Source organism: Hipposideros armiger, unplaced genomic scaffold (genome assembly GCF_001890085.2).
Source record: "Hipposideros armiger isolate ML-2016 unplaced genomic scaffold, ASM189008v1 scaffold_1, whole genome shotgun sequence".
Taxonomy (NCBI): Eukaryota; Metazoa; Chordata; class Mammalia; order Chiroptera; family Hipposideridae; genus Hipposideros; species Hipposideros armiger.
Genome location: NW_017731351.1, coordinates 4,973,645 through 4,992,669, shown reverse-complemented (window position 1 = coordinate 4,992,669; position 19,025 = coordinate 4,973,645). Strand labels below are relative to the sequence as shown.

Sequence of the window (19,025 nt, the reverse complement as noted above, 5' to 3'; positions counted from 1 at the left end):
TACTTTGCTTATTTATTCAGTTCTTTATATTCCGCATATAAGTGAGATTATATGGTATTTGTCTTTCTCTGACTGAGGCTACCTTGTAAATAGGCTGTGAACAAATCTAGATAAGAATTACTAAGGGCCTGAACGACTACAGCAGCAAAGATAAAAATAAAATACAAATTTGGGAATTATTAGTAAGATCTAGATTGCATTGCACAGGGCTTAGCAGGTATGGAGAAGGAAAGAGAGGAGGAGTCACAGTTGACATTAATTTGTGGCTTGATGGAACAGGATGGAAAAATAGATCACTGAAGGATAAATAACAGGTTTGGAGAGAAAGCTGATAAATTCAATTCTGTGATACTAAGCTTGAAGTACTTACATGAAATGGATAAATTTATTGAAAACACAACCTACCAAGAATGACACATGAAGAAATAACAAATTTGGAAAACTCTAAATCTATATAAAAAAATGGAACCTGCAAATATATAACTGTAAATGTATATATAAATGTATACATACATAGTTGATTAATTATACATATAATAGATTGTTTTCAACAGAATTTCAAAAGATAAACTTTAATTATGAAAAAGATACTCTTGATCTAAAGAGAGTTTAAAACATGCCTAGAAATTTATAACAAACTACATTTACCAATGCCATGAGGTAACTTTCCTCCAAGTCATTTTCTGTGGGTTTATTTGGTCTTGGCTTTATAAACTCATTAAAGTAAGTTGGAAAATACCTGGCATGCTGCTAATAAAAAGCAGTTTAAAAAATAATAACTATCTTGGGGCGGGCTGGTTAGCTCAGGTGGTTAGATAGAGTGCAGTCTCACAACACCAAAGTTGCCGGTTCGATCCCACATGGGCCAAAGAACAGCATCCTCCACAACTAAATTAAAACGACTATTTGACTTGGAGCTGATGGGTCCTGGAAAAAAACACTATTCCCCAATAAAATTTAAAAAGAAAAATAACAAAAAACAAAACAAAACAAAACTATCTTATTTTATACAGTATTTTAAAGTTTCCAAAGTGATCTTGTAGCTGATTGATTTACATGAAAGATCATATTACCTATTATGAATAAATATCTAAAATTTAAACCTACTTAACTAAGATATCACGATTGAAACCAGATAATTAGGATAGAATATAAGCTACATCTCCATAGTAACAAGTTCAGTTCCTGAGAAAAAAATAAAAGCAATCAACAATTTTTTAAAGGCAACTAGTTTTAAAGCAGCACTTCAAGTACATATCATACCAACTCCTTTTGATGTCAAGCCTGTGAGATAAGTTGCCCTACTTATAAAAATGAAGAAGCTAAAGCTCAGAGAGGTCAGGTTAACTGCCCAAAGCAGTGCAGCTGGTAAATCACAGATCCAGGATTTTGACTGTTTTGACTTCGAAGTTTGCTCTTTTCATTAAGATAGGAATGGGCATAAAAAGTGGTGAAAGAAAATGCAAGTACTTCATAGTGGAGTGAGGGGTAGAGAGTAGAGATGGGATTGATTCTGGAAAAAAGCAGAGAAATTTCATAAAGTATAGATATAAAATGTTTGCAATGAAAAAATAAAGCTCTCCCAAATCTAAATATACTTAGTAATATGAATTTAGGTAGAATCAGTTATAGTGTTCATCATTAATGATAGTTATCTGTTCATTAATATAGAACTGAGAATATCTATTAATCAACAATTTGAATATCTTGACTTACAGTTACTGAAAATAACTGCTTTTTTTTAACATTGCAACTTCTTACCATCATACATGTAGTTCCCTTCTTATGAACATGCACAATTTAATGCACTACCATCAAAACACTTTTAAAAAAAGTATAAGTCTAAAAAATGCCCCCAAATTTTAGGGGCATAAACATGATTTACTAAAATGTCGGTCAGACTACTTCTCTGTTGCAGCAGTTGTTGTATTCTTACTTAAAACATTTCTCAGGATATGAGAGTATTCAGTGCTGGTGACAGTGGAGTGATAGAATGATAGGACCTGTTCCATATTTATAAACTGATGCTCACTGCAATTATTTATTATCCTTAAGAACCTGTGGGGATGGGGAATAGAAAAATAAAACCTAAAAGCTCAAGGGTAAGAAGTTAAGTGAATCCCGGCATGTTGATAGATGTACTAACAAACTGTATCCATTAAAATAGTTATTAAAAGACAATATAATGACACTGAATGGCTTATAAATGTTAAATTTACAAAGCAGGATTTTGAATGGATATAAAGTATGATCTCAACTAGGTAGGATAACATATATACTGAATTTAACCCAAAGTGTTCAAGAGTGGTTGGTTAATTATTACTTTATCTCTGAATGTTGTACTATTTGAGTATGCTGTCATTTAAAACATTATTTACATGGAGCTATTATTTTATAATCAGATAAAATAAATATGTATAAAAATCTTCAAAAATCTTTGATATGGGTTGCTCTTTAAGGTCCCATAACAAGTGTTGATAGCTATTACCCTGTGATAATACCTGCATTTATAGTAAAAATTTTGCTTACATGCCAAATGGATTTTCATGCAAATAATCCCTAACTGTTAATGAAAATGCTGCTGGTCAATATCGTATATAAATGGGGAAAGAGAGAAATTCTCTTTCCAAAATGTTGTATGCTCTGATATGAGTAGGTAAACTGATTTAGACATAGTGAAAATCTTAATGTTACCGCCTCATGGTCATGCACCTGCCAGTTTTAATTTTAAAGGCATAGGTCTTAAATCAAAACCTATATATTTCAATGTAAAACATTAGCAAAATGTAGGAAGCGATGTTCAGGACATTTATAAGAAAACTGAAAACTCTAAGAAAAAAGATGAATAAATAAAAAAAATAAACTATGTTCATAGATGGAAAGAAAGGATATTTTAAATATCAAACTCTTCCTAAATTAAAATAAAACTTTAAACCAAATTCTATTATTATTTTTTGAGGGTTTATATAACTGGTAGTTACAGTTTTAAAAAATATACTGTTAAACTCAATCTGGAGTTTAACAGTAAAAATATATAATTTAGAATAATGGCATCGAGGGCAAAGAGATCTGAGAAGTAACTGTACCTGCAAATTAAAAATATTAAACCAATATGGCATTTGTACAAAAATGCCAACAGTTTAGAAATACATCAACAACACACTGACATACATATATGCATCCATACCTAAACTTAATGTACGATAAAAGAAGCATTGCCAACCAATGGTAAAAAGAGTCAATAAATAGTGCTGAAAGTAAATTGTGGTTTGGTAAATCCTAGTAAAGACAATACATTAGATTACCTTTAATAGACTTCAAAAGAATTACAGTAACTCCCCTTTTATCCATGGGGGGATAAGTTCCAAGACCCCCAGCAGATGCCTGATACCATGGATAGTACTGAACCCTATATACGACATGTACCGTTTTTTCCTACACATAGATATCTATGATAAACTTTAATTTATAAATTAGGCACAGAAAGATTATCAACAATAACTAATAAAATAGTACAATTATATAATATACTGTAATAAGTTATGTGAATGTCGTCTCTCTGTCTCAAAATGTCTCACTGTACTGCACTCACCCTTCTTCCTGTGATGATGAGATGATACAGTGCCTACCTGATGAGATGAAGTAGGGTGAATGACGTAGGCATTGTGACGTAGCATTAGGTTACTATAAGGGTTACCAGAATGCAAGCAATCCAATACCAGGACAGTCGGTCTGATAACCAAGAGGCTACTAAGCGACTAATGGGCAGGTAGTGGGATACAGCGTGGATATGCTGGACAAAGGAATGATTCACGTCCTGGGCAGAATGGAGAGGGATTGTAGAGAGCGCATCACGCTACTTAGAATAGCTCACAATTTAAAACTCATGTATTGTTTATTTCTGGAAGTTTTCCTTTAATACTTCTGGACCACAGTTTACCGTGGGAAACTGAAACTGCAGAAAGTGAAACTGGACTACTTTATTACAATTTTAAAAGCTGAAGGAAATAGTTGCAAAAAATAAAAGAATGTGAAATAAAAGCCCTGTTAATAATCAATACGAATACCACTAACTTCCTGAAGGAAACATATGTAAAGGTGAGAAAATAATAAATCACAGAAAAAAAACAGACAAACTTATAAAATAAGCATAGGGGGTAAAGAATTCAATAGTAAAGAAGTATAAATGAAAATGATACCATTTTTTTTACATACCAAACTTGCAAATATTTTTTTAAAAGATATAATTCAATACTGTGGTGGTTCAGAGAACCAACACTCTCAGGTAGAAATATAATGTAATATATACCTTTCTAGAAAGCAACTTGATAATATGTATTAATAGCTTTAGTAATATTCTTTAATGTTTACCCCCAAATTCCAAGTCAACAGAGATATAGTCAAATGCTTCTATATAGCCCAGAATTTTTAATAATTAGCAAGATTTTAGGAGAAGGAGCAGGGTAAGAAAATCTGATCATATTTCAGTTCCTTGTGATTCCCTCTTAGTTCATTACTTTTTTTGCCAAGACATGGTTCAAAGAAACTATAAATTCATTTATTTGCACATAACTAAATGACAGCTTTGTTCCAAGCTGTTCTAGATGCTGGCGAGACAGAGCAGTGGACAAGGCAAGGAAACCTCCTATCCTGGTGAAGGAGACAGGCAAGTAAACAAATATAAAAATGTAAACAAATTTTAAATAATAATTAGACATATGAAGAAAATAAAACAAGATGTAAAGAAAGACAGCATGTGATTAAGTAGCTGAGGAGGCAAAAACAGAAATAGAAAAACATGGAAGAACCCTGTGTGAAAGTGACATTTGAGCAGAGATCTAAGACACTAGGAAGTTCAGGGGATCAGCAGTCCAGCCAGAGGGGACATCAAGCACAAGACCCTAAAGCAGAAAAAAGCAGGTCTGAAAATAACAAACCGATGAGAATGCAGAGAAAAGTGAATCTCATCTGTTGGTAGGAGTATAAATTATTTCAAACACATTAGATGGCAATTTGGCAAAATTAACTAATATTTAAAATGTGCACACTCTGACCCAGCAACCCCGCGTCTAGGTTTAGGATGTAAACCTTTAGCACGTGTGCACAAGAAGCCGTGCACTGCATGTCCATGGGGCAGCTGTACGAGTGTGGCCGTGAATGGGACAATGGGGAATAAGGTGGAGGTTTCTTCACGGGAAGGAGCAGCACGTAGCAGCTAGAACCCAGAAGCGGTGGTCGTCAGCAGTCACAGGAATAGCGCTCCAAGTAATGCTTTCTAAGAAAAGGGGGTGTGGTGGTAAGATTACTAATAGCAACGAAACATTTATGAAGCGCTGACAATGTATGAGGCTTATTCTAAGTGCTACCCATGTAGTCTGTCCTTTAACCTCACAATGTGCTATAAGGAAGTACAACCCCCATTTTATAAATGTATAAATGAGGAAACCGAGGCACCGACAGTGTATGTAAGTTGCTTAAGGTCACACAGGCAGTGAATGGCACGAGCTAAGATGGGATATGCAGTGTTTCATTAATTTAAACTATGAAAATACACAGAATATAAGTATTACTTGAAAGGATATTATAAAATAAACTGACGACACTGGTTGCCTCGAATGAAAGACAGAAAGGAACAGAGATGACAGACCAAAGTCTGTGCCTGACATACTAGTAAGTACCACATAAGTATTAGCTATTGCTGTTTTAATCCCCAAACTTTTATTAATTAAGTTTTTATCAAAAACAACAAAAATGGATACTATACATGGAAATGAAAAGTGCCGCCATTAGTAGCAAGGAAATCGAAAAGAGACAGCCTGATAGAGGGAGTAAGGCTGGCTATAGGAAATCATTTCACCAAATGAACAAGGTTTCAGCATACTGTCAAATGTATAGAACTACTTAAGAGTGACATGGCTATTTAACCAGTAACTTCATTATTTTCTCTCTAATTACAGTACAAAGCCTGTTAGTGGTCCTTGTCTTACACTCCTTTTAATTCCCAAAGCACAAAGAATGCTTTACCTAATCTAACAGGAGTAACCACAACTTTATTGTGATAAGGTAAAACAGTCAAGTCAGAAAAAAAGTAAACATAGAAAAAACAACTGATCATGTACTGTTTCACGTCATATAGATTGTTTTCTCACACATCAGAGGAGGTTTTTAAAAAAAGGATATATTTCTAGAGGTATCCTAAAAGGCTGTTTACCCTGTCTCTCCTCTCACACCAGGAAAAACATCATGGTAACTGCTACTGATTTTTCAAAAGGCACATTCACTGCTCTCAAGGTGCTCAGTCTAATTAGAAGAAATACCACACAGCATAAGTGCAGCCCTACAGATGGATACACAGCTGCTGATATGGCATGAAAGGCTCCTAACCTTCACTCAGGAAGTAGGAACAGAATCTTGAAAAAGGTAATGTTAAAGGATCTTAAAAACATTCTATGGCTTATTTTTAATACAATTTTTAAAAAGGTACAGTTGAGAATAGCTGCTAGAAAGAGCAGAAGCAACAACCAGATTCTCAGTGGCACACTTTCCACTAAGAAAGAAACACATACTCGTTCAAGGAAAACCATTTGAGGATGGCAGTAAGTAATCGCGCTTACCGGTAAACATTTTAGTAACAGCCTTGCTCTGTTTTCGGGCAGAACAGAGAAGCAGTAGCCACGGGGGAAAGAACTCATGGTGACCAGCTAGCAGCTCTGCCACAGTCCCAGATAGGCTGGTGGACGTCTGTTCCCCGTCAGTGATGCTGCAGCCTTCATCAACAGAGTCCACAAGCAGGTACAGGCTTTGCTGGGGAGGCTTCATTCCCAAAAGAGGCAGCAGGACACACCTGTAAGACACACCCATACAAGCAGTGGGAGTGTTATTGGCTGTGATGTTAACGTTCAGCATCCAGACATTAGTATTACTAGTTATAAATATGTTTTAAGACATGAATTAAGTGTTTAGAATAAAAATATTGGACAGGTTTCAATTCCTTACTTTAAGGAGAATGCTGATCCAAAGTAGTTTGCAGTTCCAATGACGTTTACCACAATAAAGAGTATGAGTTTGTGTGTATTAGCAATTCAGTAAAATTAAGGAGAAGAGCAGCAGGAAGTTGAGGAAACCAGATTTCAGTATTCTTTTCCTAATTTTTTGAATCGATAAAAAGCTTGCATTGTGTATAACAATGCTAAAATGTGTTTCAAAGGGGGAAAAACAAATTCGGGGACCACTTTAATAAGAAAAATATCAAGGATTCTATAGAAGTTAGAAGTATACATTTTATAATTTCTCTTACAAAATGACTATACCATATGCCAGCTTGCCACAGAAATTTTATTTGGAAAGATTGCAAAAATAAACTATAGTCTAGGGCGCATTTGATGTATTTTCAAATTTCAATGTAAAGAACAAATTACCAGGTTTAATTCCACTGAATATATTCCCTACTCATATATTTTATTGGGTTGTCAGAAAAGTCATGACGCATTTGCGCAACGAAAAACATAGAAACAATACGTCATGTCTTTCCTGACAACCCACTATATTACAGTTGAATATAACTTTTTCATAACTATGCTTATTCATTTTCAACAAATATTTGCTTAATGTGTGCCATGTGCTGAGTGAGGTGCTGAAACATACAATAGTGAAGAGGACATAATCCATCTAGTTAAGAATGCCAGAAATTTACAGATAATTCTTCTACAACTCTCTTCTTAATCTTTCAACCTCACAGCAACCAAGATCCAATTCATTATGTCCTATGAAATTTCTTTATAAAAATCTCTCCAGCCCACCTCAGTCTATAACAGCAGTTCTCAACCTGTGGGTTGCGACCCCTTTGGGGGTCGAACAACCCTTTCACAGGGGTCGCCGGGTACTTGTATGTGGGCGTATCGGCATGTGGGTCTGGAGACGGATAGAGGAGCGGTGTCTTGGTTCCTGAGACCATCGAAAATATGTGTTTTTCCACGGTCTTAGGCGACCCCTGTGAAAGATGGAGAACCGCTGGTCTATAACATCATTACCCTAATCCAAACTACCATTATCTCTTTCACCTGGGCCACCATAATAATTCCATGCCTCCCCAGCACTCCCCTCCAGAGTTCCTACTGCAGCCAGGGTACCCTTTTCAAAATGATATTCCAGCCACAGTAGCCTTTTTCCTACTTTCAGTGACTTTCATTAGATACAGTTATACAAGGACCTTTTTCCTTTACAGTTTCCTCTGCCTGGTATGTGCTTTCCTTCTTTCATCATGTAATTAACTCTTTAGGTAAATGCAAATTAAAACCACAGGAAGATACAACTAGACACCTATTAGAATTGCCGAAGTAAATGAAACATTGAAAATATCAAGTGCTGGCACTGATGCAGAGCAATGATACAGCCATTTCCAAAAAGGTACAGCCACTTTGGAAAAGATTTGCACTCTCCTAAAAAGTTAAATGGACCCAAAATCTAAGAGATACAGCAAAAGCAGTCCTAAGAGGGAAATTCATAGCAGTGTAGGCCTACCTAAAGAAACAAGAAAAATCTCAAATCAACAGCCTATCTTTACACCTCAGGGAACTGGAAAAAGAACAGCAAAATAGGCCCAAAGGGAGTATAAGAAAGGAAATAATAAAGATCAGAGTGGAAATAAACAAACTAGAGACCAAAAAAAAAAATACAAAAAAAAAATCAATGAAACCAAGAGCTGCTTCTTTGAAAAGATAAAATTGACAAACCTTTAGCTGACTCATCTAGAAAAAGAGAGGACTCAAGTTAATAAAATCAGAAATGAAAAAGGAGAAGTGACACTAGACACGAAAGAAATACAAAAAATTTTAAGAAAATACTATGAGCAACTATACGCCAACAAATTAGACAATCTGGAAGAGATGGATAAATTCCTAGAAGCATACAATCTTCCAAGGCTGAATCAAGAAGAAACAGAAAATCTGAACAGACTGATTACTACCAATGAAATTGAACCAGTAACCAACAAGCTCCAAACAAACAAAAATCCTGGACTGGATGGCTTCACAAGTGAATTTTACCAAACATTCAAAAAAGAATTGTCACCTATTCTCAAACTATTCCAAAAAATCCAGAAGGAGGGAAGGCTCCCAAGCTCATTTTATGAGACCACTATTACCCTGATCCCAAAATCAGAAAAAGACATTACAAAAAAAGAAAACTAAGACCGATATCCCTAATGAACATAGAAGCAAAAATCCTCAACAAAACATTTTGCAAACCAAATCCAGCAATACATTAAAAAGACTGTACACCACAATCAAGTGGGATTCATTCCTGGTATGCAAGGATGGTTCAATATCCACAAGTCAATTAATGTGATACACCATATTAACAAAATGAAAAAATAAAAATCATATGGTCATATCAATAGATGCAGAAAAAGCATCTGACAAAATCCAACATCAATTTATAATAAAAACTCTTAGTAAATGGGAATGAAGGGATTATACTTCAACATAATAAAGATCGTATATGATAATCCCACAGCTAACATCACAATCTATGAGGAAAAGCTAAAAGTATTTCCCTTAAGATCAGGATCAAGACAAGGATGCTCACTTTCACCACCACTTTTAATCAACATAGTACTGGAAGTCCTAGCTGCAGCAGTCAGACAAGAAAAAGAAAGAAAAGGCATCCAAATTGGAAAGGAGGAAGTAAAATTGTCATTATATGCAGATGACATGATACTATATATAGAGAATGTTAAAGATTCCACAAAAAACTTACTAGAACTGATAAATTTAGTAAAGTAGCAAGTTATGAGAAGGAGAAATTAAGAAAACAATCCCATTTACAATTGCTTCAAAAACAATAAAGTATTTAGGAATAAATTTAACCAAGGAAGTAAAAGACCTGTACTCAGAAAATTATAAGACATTGAAGAGAGAAATTAAAGAAGATACAAATAAATGGAAACATACCATGCTCATGGATAGGAAGAATTAATATAATTAAAATGTCCATACTACCTAAAGCAATATATAGATTCAGCGCAATCCCTATCAAACTACCAATGACATTTTCCACAGAACTAGAACAAATAATCTTAAAATTTATATGGAATCATAAAAGACCCCGAATAGCCATGGCAATCTTGAGAAGTAAGAACAAATGGGAGGTATCATGTTACCTGACATCAAATCATACTACAAGTTTATAGTAATCAAAACAGCATGGTATTGGCATAAAAACAGACACATAAATCAATGAAATGGAATACTAGAGAGCCCAGAAATAAATCCCTGTCTAGATGGTCATTTAATCTATGCCAGTGGAAGCAATAATTTAAAGTGGGGTAAAGATAGTCTATTTAATAAATGGCACTGGGAAAACTGGACAGATACATGCAAAAAAAAAATGAAACTGGACCAACTTCTTATGACATATACAAGAATAAATTCAAAATGGATTAAAGGCTTAAATGTAAGGCCTGAAATCATAAAACTCCTAGAAGAAAATATAGGAACTAAATTTGCAAACATTACCCTTAGTAATATTTTTACTGATATATCCTCCTTGGGCAAGGGAAGCATAAGAAAAAATTAACATGTGGGATTACATCAAACTAAAGTTTTTTCACTGCAAATGAAACCATCAATAAAGGAAAAAGGCAACCTACTGAATGAGAGAAGATATTTGCCAATGATACATCTGATAAGGTAACAGTTAAGATCCAAAATTTATTTAGAAAAACTCATTCAACTCAACACCAAAAAAACAAACAACCCAATTAAAAAATGGGCAGAGGACATGAAGAGACATTTCTCTAAAGAGGACATACAGATGGCCAACAGACATATGAAAAAATGCTCAACCTCACTAATCATTAGAGAAATGCAAATAAAAACCACAATGAGATATCATCCCACTTCTGTCAGAATGGCTAGCATCAATAAATCAACAAACAACAAGTGTTGGCGAGATGTAGAGAAAATTGAACCATCGTGCACTGTTGGTGGGATTGCAGATTGGTACAACCACTATGGAAATCAGTATGGCGGTATCTCAAAAAATTGAAAATGGAACGACCTTATGACCCAGCTATTCTACTTCTGGGTATCTATCCAAAGGAATCCAAAACACTAATTTGAAAAAAATATATGCACCCCTATGTTTATTGCAGTGTTCTTCACAGTAGCCAAGATATGGAATCAACCAAAATGCTCACCAATAGACGATTGATAAACTGTTGTACATTTATACCATGAAGTATTACTCGGCCATAAAATTAGAGAATGAAATGTTACCATTTGCAACAATATGGATGGACCTAAAGAATATTATGCAAAGTGAAATAAGTCAGATTAAGAAAGACAAATGCCGGGGCCGGCCGAGTGGCGCGATGGTTAAGAACTCGCTTGGGATGCCAGAGGGCCCCGGTTCGGATCCCACATATGAGGGCCAGTGACACTGCCCTCCACAGCTAAGATGCTGAACAACAGCTCAACCTGGAGCTGGGCTGCCATGAGTCGCCGGCGACGGCGTGGGCTGCAGTCCCTGTGGCAGTGGGTTGCCATGGGCTACCGTGTGTGGCCAGCAGCCAGCGTGAGCGGCCAGCAGCCGCAGTGAGCGGCCGTCCAGAAGCCGGCGACTGATCTGCCTCGCCAGAGAAGAGCGCAATGATGGTGCCAACTTGGGCCAGTGAAGCAACATTCTCCACAACTAGATTGAAGAACAAAACAACAGCAACTTGTCTGTTCCCCTTCCCCAACTCCCCAGCACTGTTCCCATCCCCCCAATTCCCCAATAAAAAAAAAATCTTAAAAAAAAAAAAAGAAAGACAAATGCCATATGATCTCACTTTTATGTGGAATCTAAAGAACAGAATAAAGGAGCAAACTAAACAGAAACAGACTCATAGATACAGAGAACAAACTATGGTTGCTAGATGGGAGGGGATTGGGGATGGGGGAGAAGGGGAAGGAATTAGAAAGTAAAAATTAGTAGTCATAATATAGTCATGGGGATGTGACATACAGTATGGGGATATAATCAATAATGTTTTAAAGATGATGCAGGGTGCCAAATGGGCACTGGACTTACTAGGGAGAACACTTCATAGACTGTGTAGATGCCTGACCACTGTGCTATACACCTGGAGCTGAAGTTGAATAGCATTGCATGTCAACTATAAATAAATAAATATATATAGTCACGGGATGTGGAGTACAGCATAGGGAAGACAGTCAATGGTATAGTAACAGCTCTATATGTCAGAGGGGGTAGAAGATGGGGGGGTTATAACTTTGTGAGGGGTGTAAATATCTATTACATTGTTTTGTGCACCTGAAACTAATTAAAAAATAAAAATACATAAGAAAGTTAAATGTACTACTATATGACCAGAAATCTTACTTTTAGATGTTTACGTAACTGAATTGAAAATTTATGGCTACTCAAAAATCTGTACATGAATGTTTACAGCAATTTTATGCATAAACCTTCAATGCAAGAGCAATCAAAATTACTGATTCCCATCTACTTGAAAACAGTATACTAATTCAAGTTGTTTTGCTTCTAGAAGATAGTAACAAGCCAAAATTCTCAAGTACTAAATACTCAAAAATCAGACACCAAAAGACAGGTCTGAAAATGACTGAACTGTTAGATATGTTAAAGCAGTTTGGCTTTCTGATGGTATAGGATTAGTTAGCAGGATATAATGCATTTGTCTTCTAAATCAAATATAGGTATAATGTATGATAATTTATTTTCTCTTTAGGAAATCAAGCATTTAAAATATAAAATTGGTATATAAACATAATTATCCTAACACTTCCTGAGTGCTTACTAAGTATGAAGCACTATGCTAAGTGATCGCTATGGGCTTACCTGTTTATCCCTCACAACAATCCTGTAACATAGATGCTATTATTTCCATTTCACAGATTAAGCAGCTTGCAAAGTGAAGCAAATAGTAAGTGGCAGAAGTGGGAACAGAATTTGATATGTTTCAGAGTTCTTAATTATGCTAAACTGCTTCTGAAAATATCAAAAAGTGATATATAAGATATATTTAAACAAGAAAAGTTCTTAGAATAACCTAAGTCAGGCAAGTGGCTAATTTTTTAGTATGTAAGTTATCTGAAAACATTTTCATGGAAGAAACAAAATTATATATTTTAAGGTCTTCTAAGTGAATATGCTACTTTTCAAATTTTACTTTCCTGAGAGTATTAAACATTCGTATGTGTTTGCTACAGATTCTGTAAAAGTCACTTGTCTCAACACTGAAATTCCAGAAAATTAGTAGATGGTAGGTGTTCTTAATAATGTTGCTGACATTATTATATGATTAATGTCAAGGGTTAAATTATTTATGGCTCCTGAATTCACTAAATTGAGATTTGTATTTTATTTTTTGTGATATATCATATTCCTTTTCAATACATAAAGTTTGCTCCCATGTGTTTTATTCTTTTCAGTTACTGCATTATACCATGCAGAATTATGAATGGTTATTGACCAAAAAAATACTCTTAGAATTAAGGCTTTTCAATTTACATATCAGTTATTTTCTATATTCATTATCACCTACCTGTATATTTAAGGAACTTTTAGAATTAAATTATATGTAACATTACCAGATTACCCACTTTGGATTCTAGAGTCTGAAATCTTACCACTATCTGGTAGAAATTTAACATCAAAGCAACCACAAATCTAATCTCTCTGTTTCGAGGAGTTTGTTTCAGATTCCACATATACATGAGATTATATGATATTTGTCTTTTTTTGTCTGAATTGTTTCACTTAGCATAATACCCTCTAGGTCCATACATGTCAAAAACGGCAGAATTTTCCATCTTTTTATGGCTGAATAGTATTCCACTGTATGCATATATCTCAGTTTCTTTATTCAATTTTCTATGGACACTTAGGTGGTTTCCCTATTTTTTTTTCTTAGGTACAAAAATTACCCATCCAATAAATTAAAGCATATGGAATAGGGCGTAAAGAAAAAAATCACTATCTCTAATCAGGAATCAAATATTGTGTATTAATTTTTTATAGTCTAGTAAGTATAATTTATAAATAAAATCAGGTCAGAAGTTTGGCCAAAATGTAGGGTAAAATTTCTCTCTGACCTTTTGACCAAATGTTGTAGTAACTTCATGCTTTCATGAACTGTCTTCCCTATGCTGAAATATGGCAGAGAAATATAGAACAAGTGAACAAAAAGAAAAATGTAACCAATCCAAAGTAAACATTTCAAAGTATAAGAAACAGAAATGAAGCATAATACTGTGAGTGAGCCTAAAACTGTAGTTAGCCAAAAAAGCATGTGACAGCAGCCTGGGGAAATCAAGGGACTCTGGCCTCCTCCAGCACAGGACTCACTTACTGTTTGAACTAGGGGCTTGAGCAGGGCTCTCCCTATTAAATATTGAAAGGAGGAAAGAAAAAGCACTGCTGATCACCACCTAGGGCTATGGCTTTTAAGAAGCATCAACAAAGACACAAAGCCAGCCTCAAATGGACCCAGGAATTGAACCAAAAAAGATCATGACTCAGTGACTTAATCTACAAAATTGCTAGTATCACTTTGGAGTAGGAACTGCGTATCTTCATTATTAGCGGTCATTTGAGACCACACTGAGGGTGAAGAGTGTGGAGGTAATAGTAGCAATTAGAGCAGGGAGAACGAAGAGGTACAGCAGGTGATGGGGGTCCAAAAGGACAGTGGATAAAAATGATAAACTCCTAAAGCTCACACAGAAAGCAGCAAACTCAACCATCAGAATATGTGTTCATATTCAAATGACAGTAATTTATAAAACTGCCAAAGAATTTAAAAGGAAATGTATTTGTGATGTTCAGAGAAATAAAAAAAAGCATAAAATTGATTTACAAAGAAGTCATTTAATAAGCAAAGGTAGAAATCAAATAACGCAGTACAAAACAAGAGAAATCTTCCTCATTGGGACTTCCGCTGCCAGATCAAATGTATCGATAATAGGTGGCAGCAGCCCAAACTCATACTCCATCAACTAGGAAAAAGGGACAAATTACAAAAGTTATATTTTTAAAGACATGAGAAGGCTGCTGAAGCAAGAGAACAAGACGAATTAGAATTCCAGAGGGTGGGTGTTCTTCCAAAAGAAGCAAGGAAAAACACCTGTTAATTTCTTCTCAGGGGTCAGTTGCTGATTTGAGAGGCACATGCTGATTTTAGGTATGGACTGAGAATCAGGCTTGGCTCACCCTGGGGAACAATACCAAAGGAATAAAACCAGCATGGCGTTTAGAAGTCAGCCATGTCTCTCTCAGACAGCAGCATGCATGCATGTGTGTGCGCGCGCGCGCGCACACGCGTGTGTGTGTGTGTGTGTGTGTGTGTGTGCACGTGCAGTATCCCAAACAAGAGGCAGCTTTTCCATAAGGTACATTTGCTAAATTCCAGCTGTGTTTTTAAATGCTGGGGAACTAGGCCAAATGAGTCTAAAATCCTGCATGAAGTCTCCCATCTGTATGTTGGAGACAAAATTCTGCTAAAGTGGACGTGTTTGCTTCAAACACAAAAGCCATCTCCTTCAAGAGACTGGTTAGAGAATTTGAAGCTATAAAGCGCGGGAAGTAATGAACTAAATATAAATATTTGTTGGGGAAGAAGCAAATTATCAACAGTCTTTTCGGAACTCTGAATTGAAAGCTTAGAAGAACCACATCAAAATAACAGAAATAAACCAATAGTCTTACCAAGACTACAAAGGAGCCCCAGCCCAGCTTGAGCCCTAATTGCCTCAGCCCCTCACCATATCTGCCCAACTGAGGAAAGGAAAAAAACCTTCTCTGATGAAAGACATTATCGGGAACTCTGTAATCACTTACACACTGTCTGACATACAATCAAAAATTATTAGACAGAAAAAAAGTCAGATAACAACATTTCTCACTACCTCCATCCACCACTTCAACTAAGTCCAAGCATCAAGTCTCTCACCTGGATTGCTGCACTAGCTACTTCCTGGATTCCTTGCTTCCACCTTCACCATCACAGGTCTCAACACTAGCCTTTAAAATCTTAAGTCAGGTGGTGCTACTGCTCTGTTTAAAAGACCATGGCTTCCAGTGTTCTCAAAGTAAAAGAAAAGTGCATGTCCTTACAACAGCCTCCAAGCCCACACATTGTATGGCTCCTCACTACTTCTCTACCTGTCTCCTACTACTCACCCCCTTGCTCATTCTGTTAAAGCCACACGGGCTCCCCCTTGTTTTTCGTGGATAATGCCGTCCACTCCCACTGCAGGACTGGAATGCTCGTTGGACACTTCCTTCAGAGCACCCTAAGATCCCCTATATAAATAGCAACCCCTCTGTCCCAACCTACCCAGCACCTCACACCTGTCCTCCTTACTCTGCTTTGATTTTCCACATAGCACTTATTGCCAAGTGATATGCTACGTAGTGTCTTCCTAACTTAATTTTTCTACCAACCACCCACCCCAACCCTCACAATGTAAGCTCAGTAAACACAGATGACATTCGCCATTTTTCTTTACTAATATTAATATATTCCAGTATTAGGAATGGCGCCTGGTACACTCCTTGTAGCCAATGTATATGATTATTTGATAAATCAGTGAATGAGTGAGTAAGCCAGAGTGGGAGAGAGAACTAAGAAATACATGCGTGTACATGTGCGTGTGTGTGCATGCATCTCTGTGATCGTATTACTAATGAACAGTGAAAGATGGGCCATTCAACTGATGCTGCTAGAAAAGTCAGGTAGAAAACAAGTTTTTAAATATTAATACCCAAAAAGGCCAAATCACAAAGTAAATCATACAGAAAAAATATTGATATATTTGACTATATTCATTTTTTACATTTTAAAACAAATGGTAGTCATGGAAATCCAAGCACATGCTACCACAAGAGTATAAGCTGATACAGTTTTAAAGGGTAGCCTGGTACTGTCTCAGAGTTGAAGATGAAGATGCGTACCCCATAATCCAAAATATCACTTCTAAGTATGCACCTTGAAATCACTCTTCACTACTCCTAGAATATGCCCAGAGGGTACCCAACATGTTCTTAGCAACACTGTTGTAAAGTTAAAACTCTGAACACACCTTAAATGAGTATCAACATAACAACAAGTGAATTATAGTATAAAGAATGATTATATACTGTATAGTAGTTAAAAGGAATCACGTAGATCCACAAGTAACAACATGGATAAACATAAAAAAGTTATTCAGAAAACGTTGCATTATAGTGCTAGCCATACAGTGCCATTCATATAGAACAGTAGTTTTCAAAGTGTGTTCCGGGGAATCCTAGGAGCCTCCAACACTCTGGACACTTGCAGGATCACAGTAAATCTAAGAGATTATTTGTCTTTTTCACTCGTTCTCCCTCAGGAATACAGTGGAGTTTTCCAGGACTGCATGCAGATGCAGATATGATAATCCAGCTGCCTTTTATTAAGGCTAATATTAAAAAGATTTGCAAAAATGTAAAACAATGCCACTCTTTTAAGTGTTTCTTTGTTGTTCTTTTTGACAATACAGTTACACTTTCATTAAAATTTTATGCTAACATATAATGATTTATTAAATATATTAATACATATTTTTGAAATTTATCAGTTTCAAGTAAGCAAATGTTGATAGTATCACTCACATAAACAATAGTTCTTTGAGGTCCTAAATAATTTTTAAGAGTGTAAATAGGACTTATAATAAAAAAAGTTTGAGAACTCATATGGAATAAAAAATGTACAAAACTGGAGCACATCACAAGTATGTGTGTAAACATATGTGTCTCCCTATGTAGTCAAACTGTATATACCAAACAACATAGATAGATATAAATTCATCGGAGGGGTCACCTATGGGTTGTGAGTAGGTCAGAATTAGGAAGAGATACCTAGGGGGCTTCCGATGTGGAGTCTTTTCTTTTTTTTTTTTTTTTAAACTGAGCCATCCTGCCACCTGTTGGCAGCTCAGCTTGGGCCGGGAATCGAACTGCTGACCCTATTGCTCAGAGCTCGTGCTCTTGAGCGAGCTCTTAACCAGTTGAGCCACTCGGCAAGCCTCTGGATTATTCTTCTTTAAAACAAAACAGAAAACCCAGATTTAAAGCAAATGTGGCAAAATGAGTAGGTACGTGCATAATTGTTTTCCTAATTTATTTACTTTCCTGTATAACTGAAACATTTTGGGGGTAGGGTAGGTATAATCTATCATATCCTCCACAAGTTTTCTTTTCTACAACCATCTCTTCCCCTTTGGTGCCACTGTTTTTTCTGTTTCAATTCCTGTGAAGTCTATGGGTTTGCAAGCTGCTTCTGTCTCTAAAAGTAGCAATTTAATAAACATTTTAACAGAGATTTAAGTTGCAAAAGTTTTTTCTCCTTTCTAAGTGAATATGAATTTTAACTAATAAAATACAAGTTGTAAATTGACAAATTATGTTTTAAATTAAAATATAGTCATAGATTAATTCAAGAAATAGTTACTGAGTCTCTACTATACTCTAAGCCCTAGAGATACAAAGGGCACAAGATAGGCAAGTACTGTGTTCATTCCAGTAAAGAGGAAGGAAGTCAAAGTAAACAAATGCAAAAAAAAAAAGATTCCAGATCATGAAAGACACTGAAAATTAAGAAATAAAGAAAATAAAGTGAGATGATGTGATTTAAGAAAATGACTGGGCAGGGAGACTTTTAAAGACTCAGTGGAAAGGCTCTGAGGAGGTGACATTAAACTGGTAGACCTAAGTGATACCAGAGCAAGTAGCCGTACAAAGCCCTGCTGGCCAGAACTGGACCTGTTTCAGAATATACTAAGAGCAGTGAGTGTGAAGATCAGTGAACAAGGATGAAAGCAGGACAGGCTGAGGTCAAAGGCTAGGCAGGTGCTGGACAACGCAAGCTTAGATTTCATGCTAACGGTAGTGGGAAGCCACGGGCAGGTTCCAATCTTGGGAGGTAACATGATCTGGTTCTCCAGCTGCTTTGTGAAGAGGGACAACAGTCCTGATAACAA

At 35.9% G+C, this 19,025-nt stretch overlaps 1 protein-coding gene across 1 annotated transcript in view; it reads right to left on the bottom strand.

The window, feature by feature from the left end:
- ANKRD50 (ankyrin repeat domain 50) overlaps positions 1-19,025 on the bottom strand; it is a 37,787-nt gene that overhangs the window by 9,026 nt on the left and 9,736 nt on the right. The window contains exon 3 of the mRNA XM_019665798.1: positions 6,615-6,844. Within this exon, the coding sequence (XP_019521343.1) occupies positions 6,615-6,844 (230 nt within the window). The remainder of the gene's footprint in view (positions 1-6,614; positions 6,845-19,025) is intronic.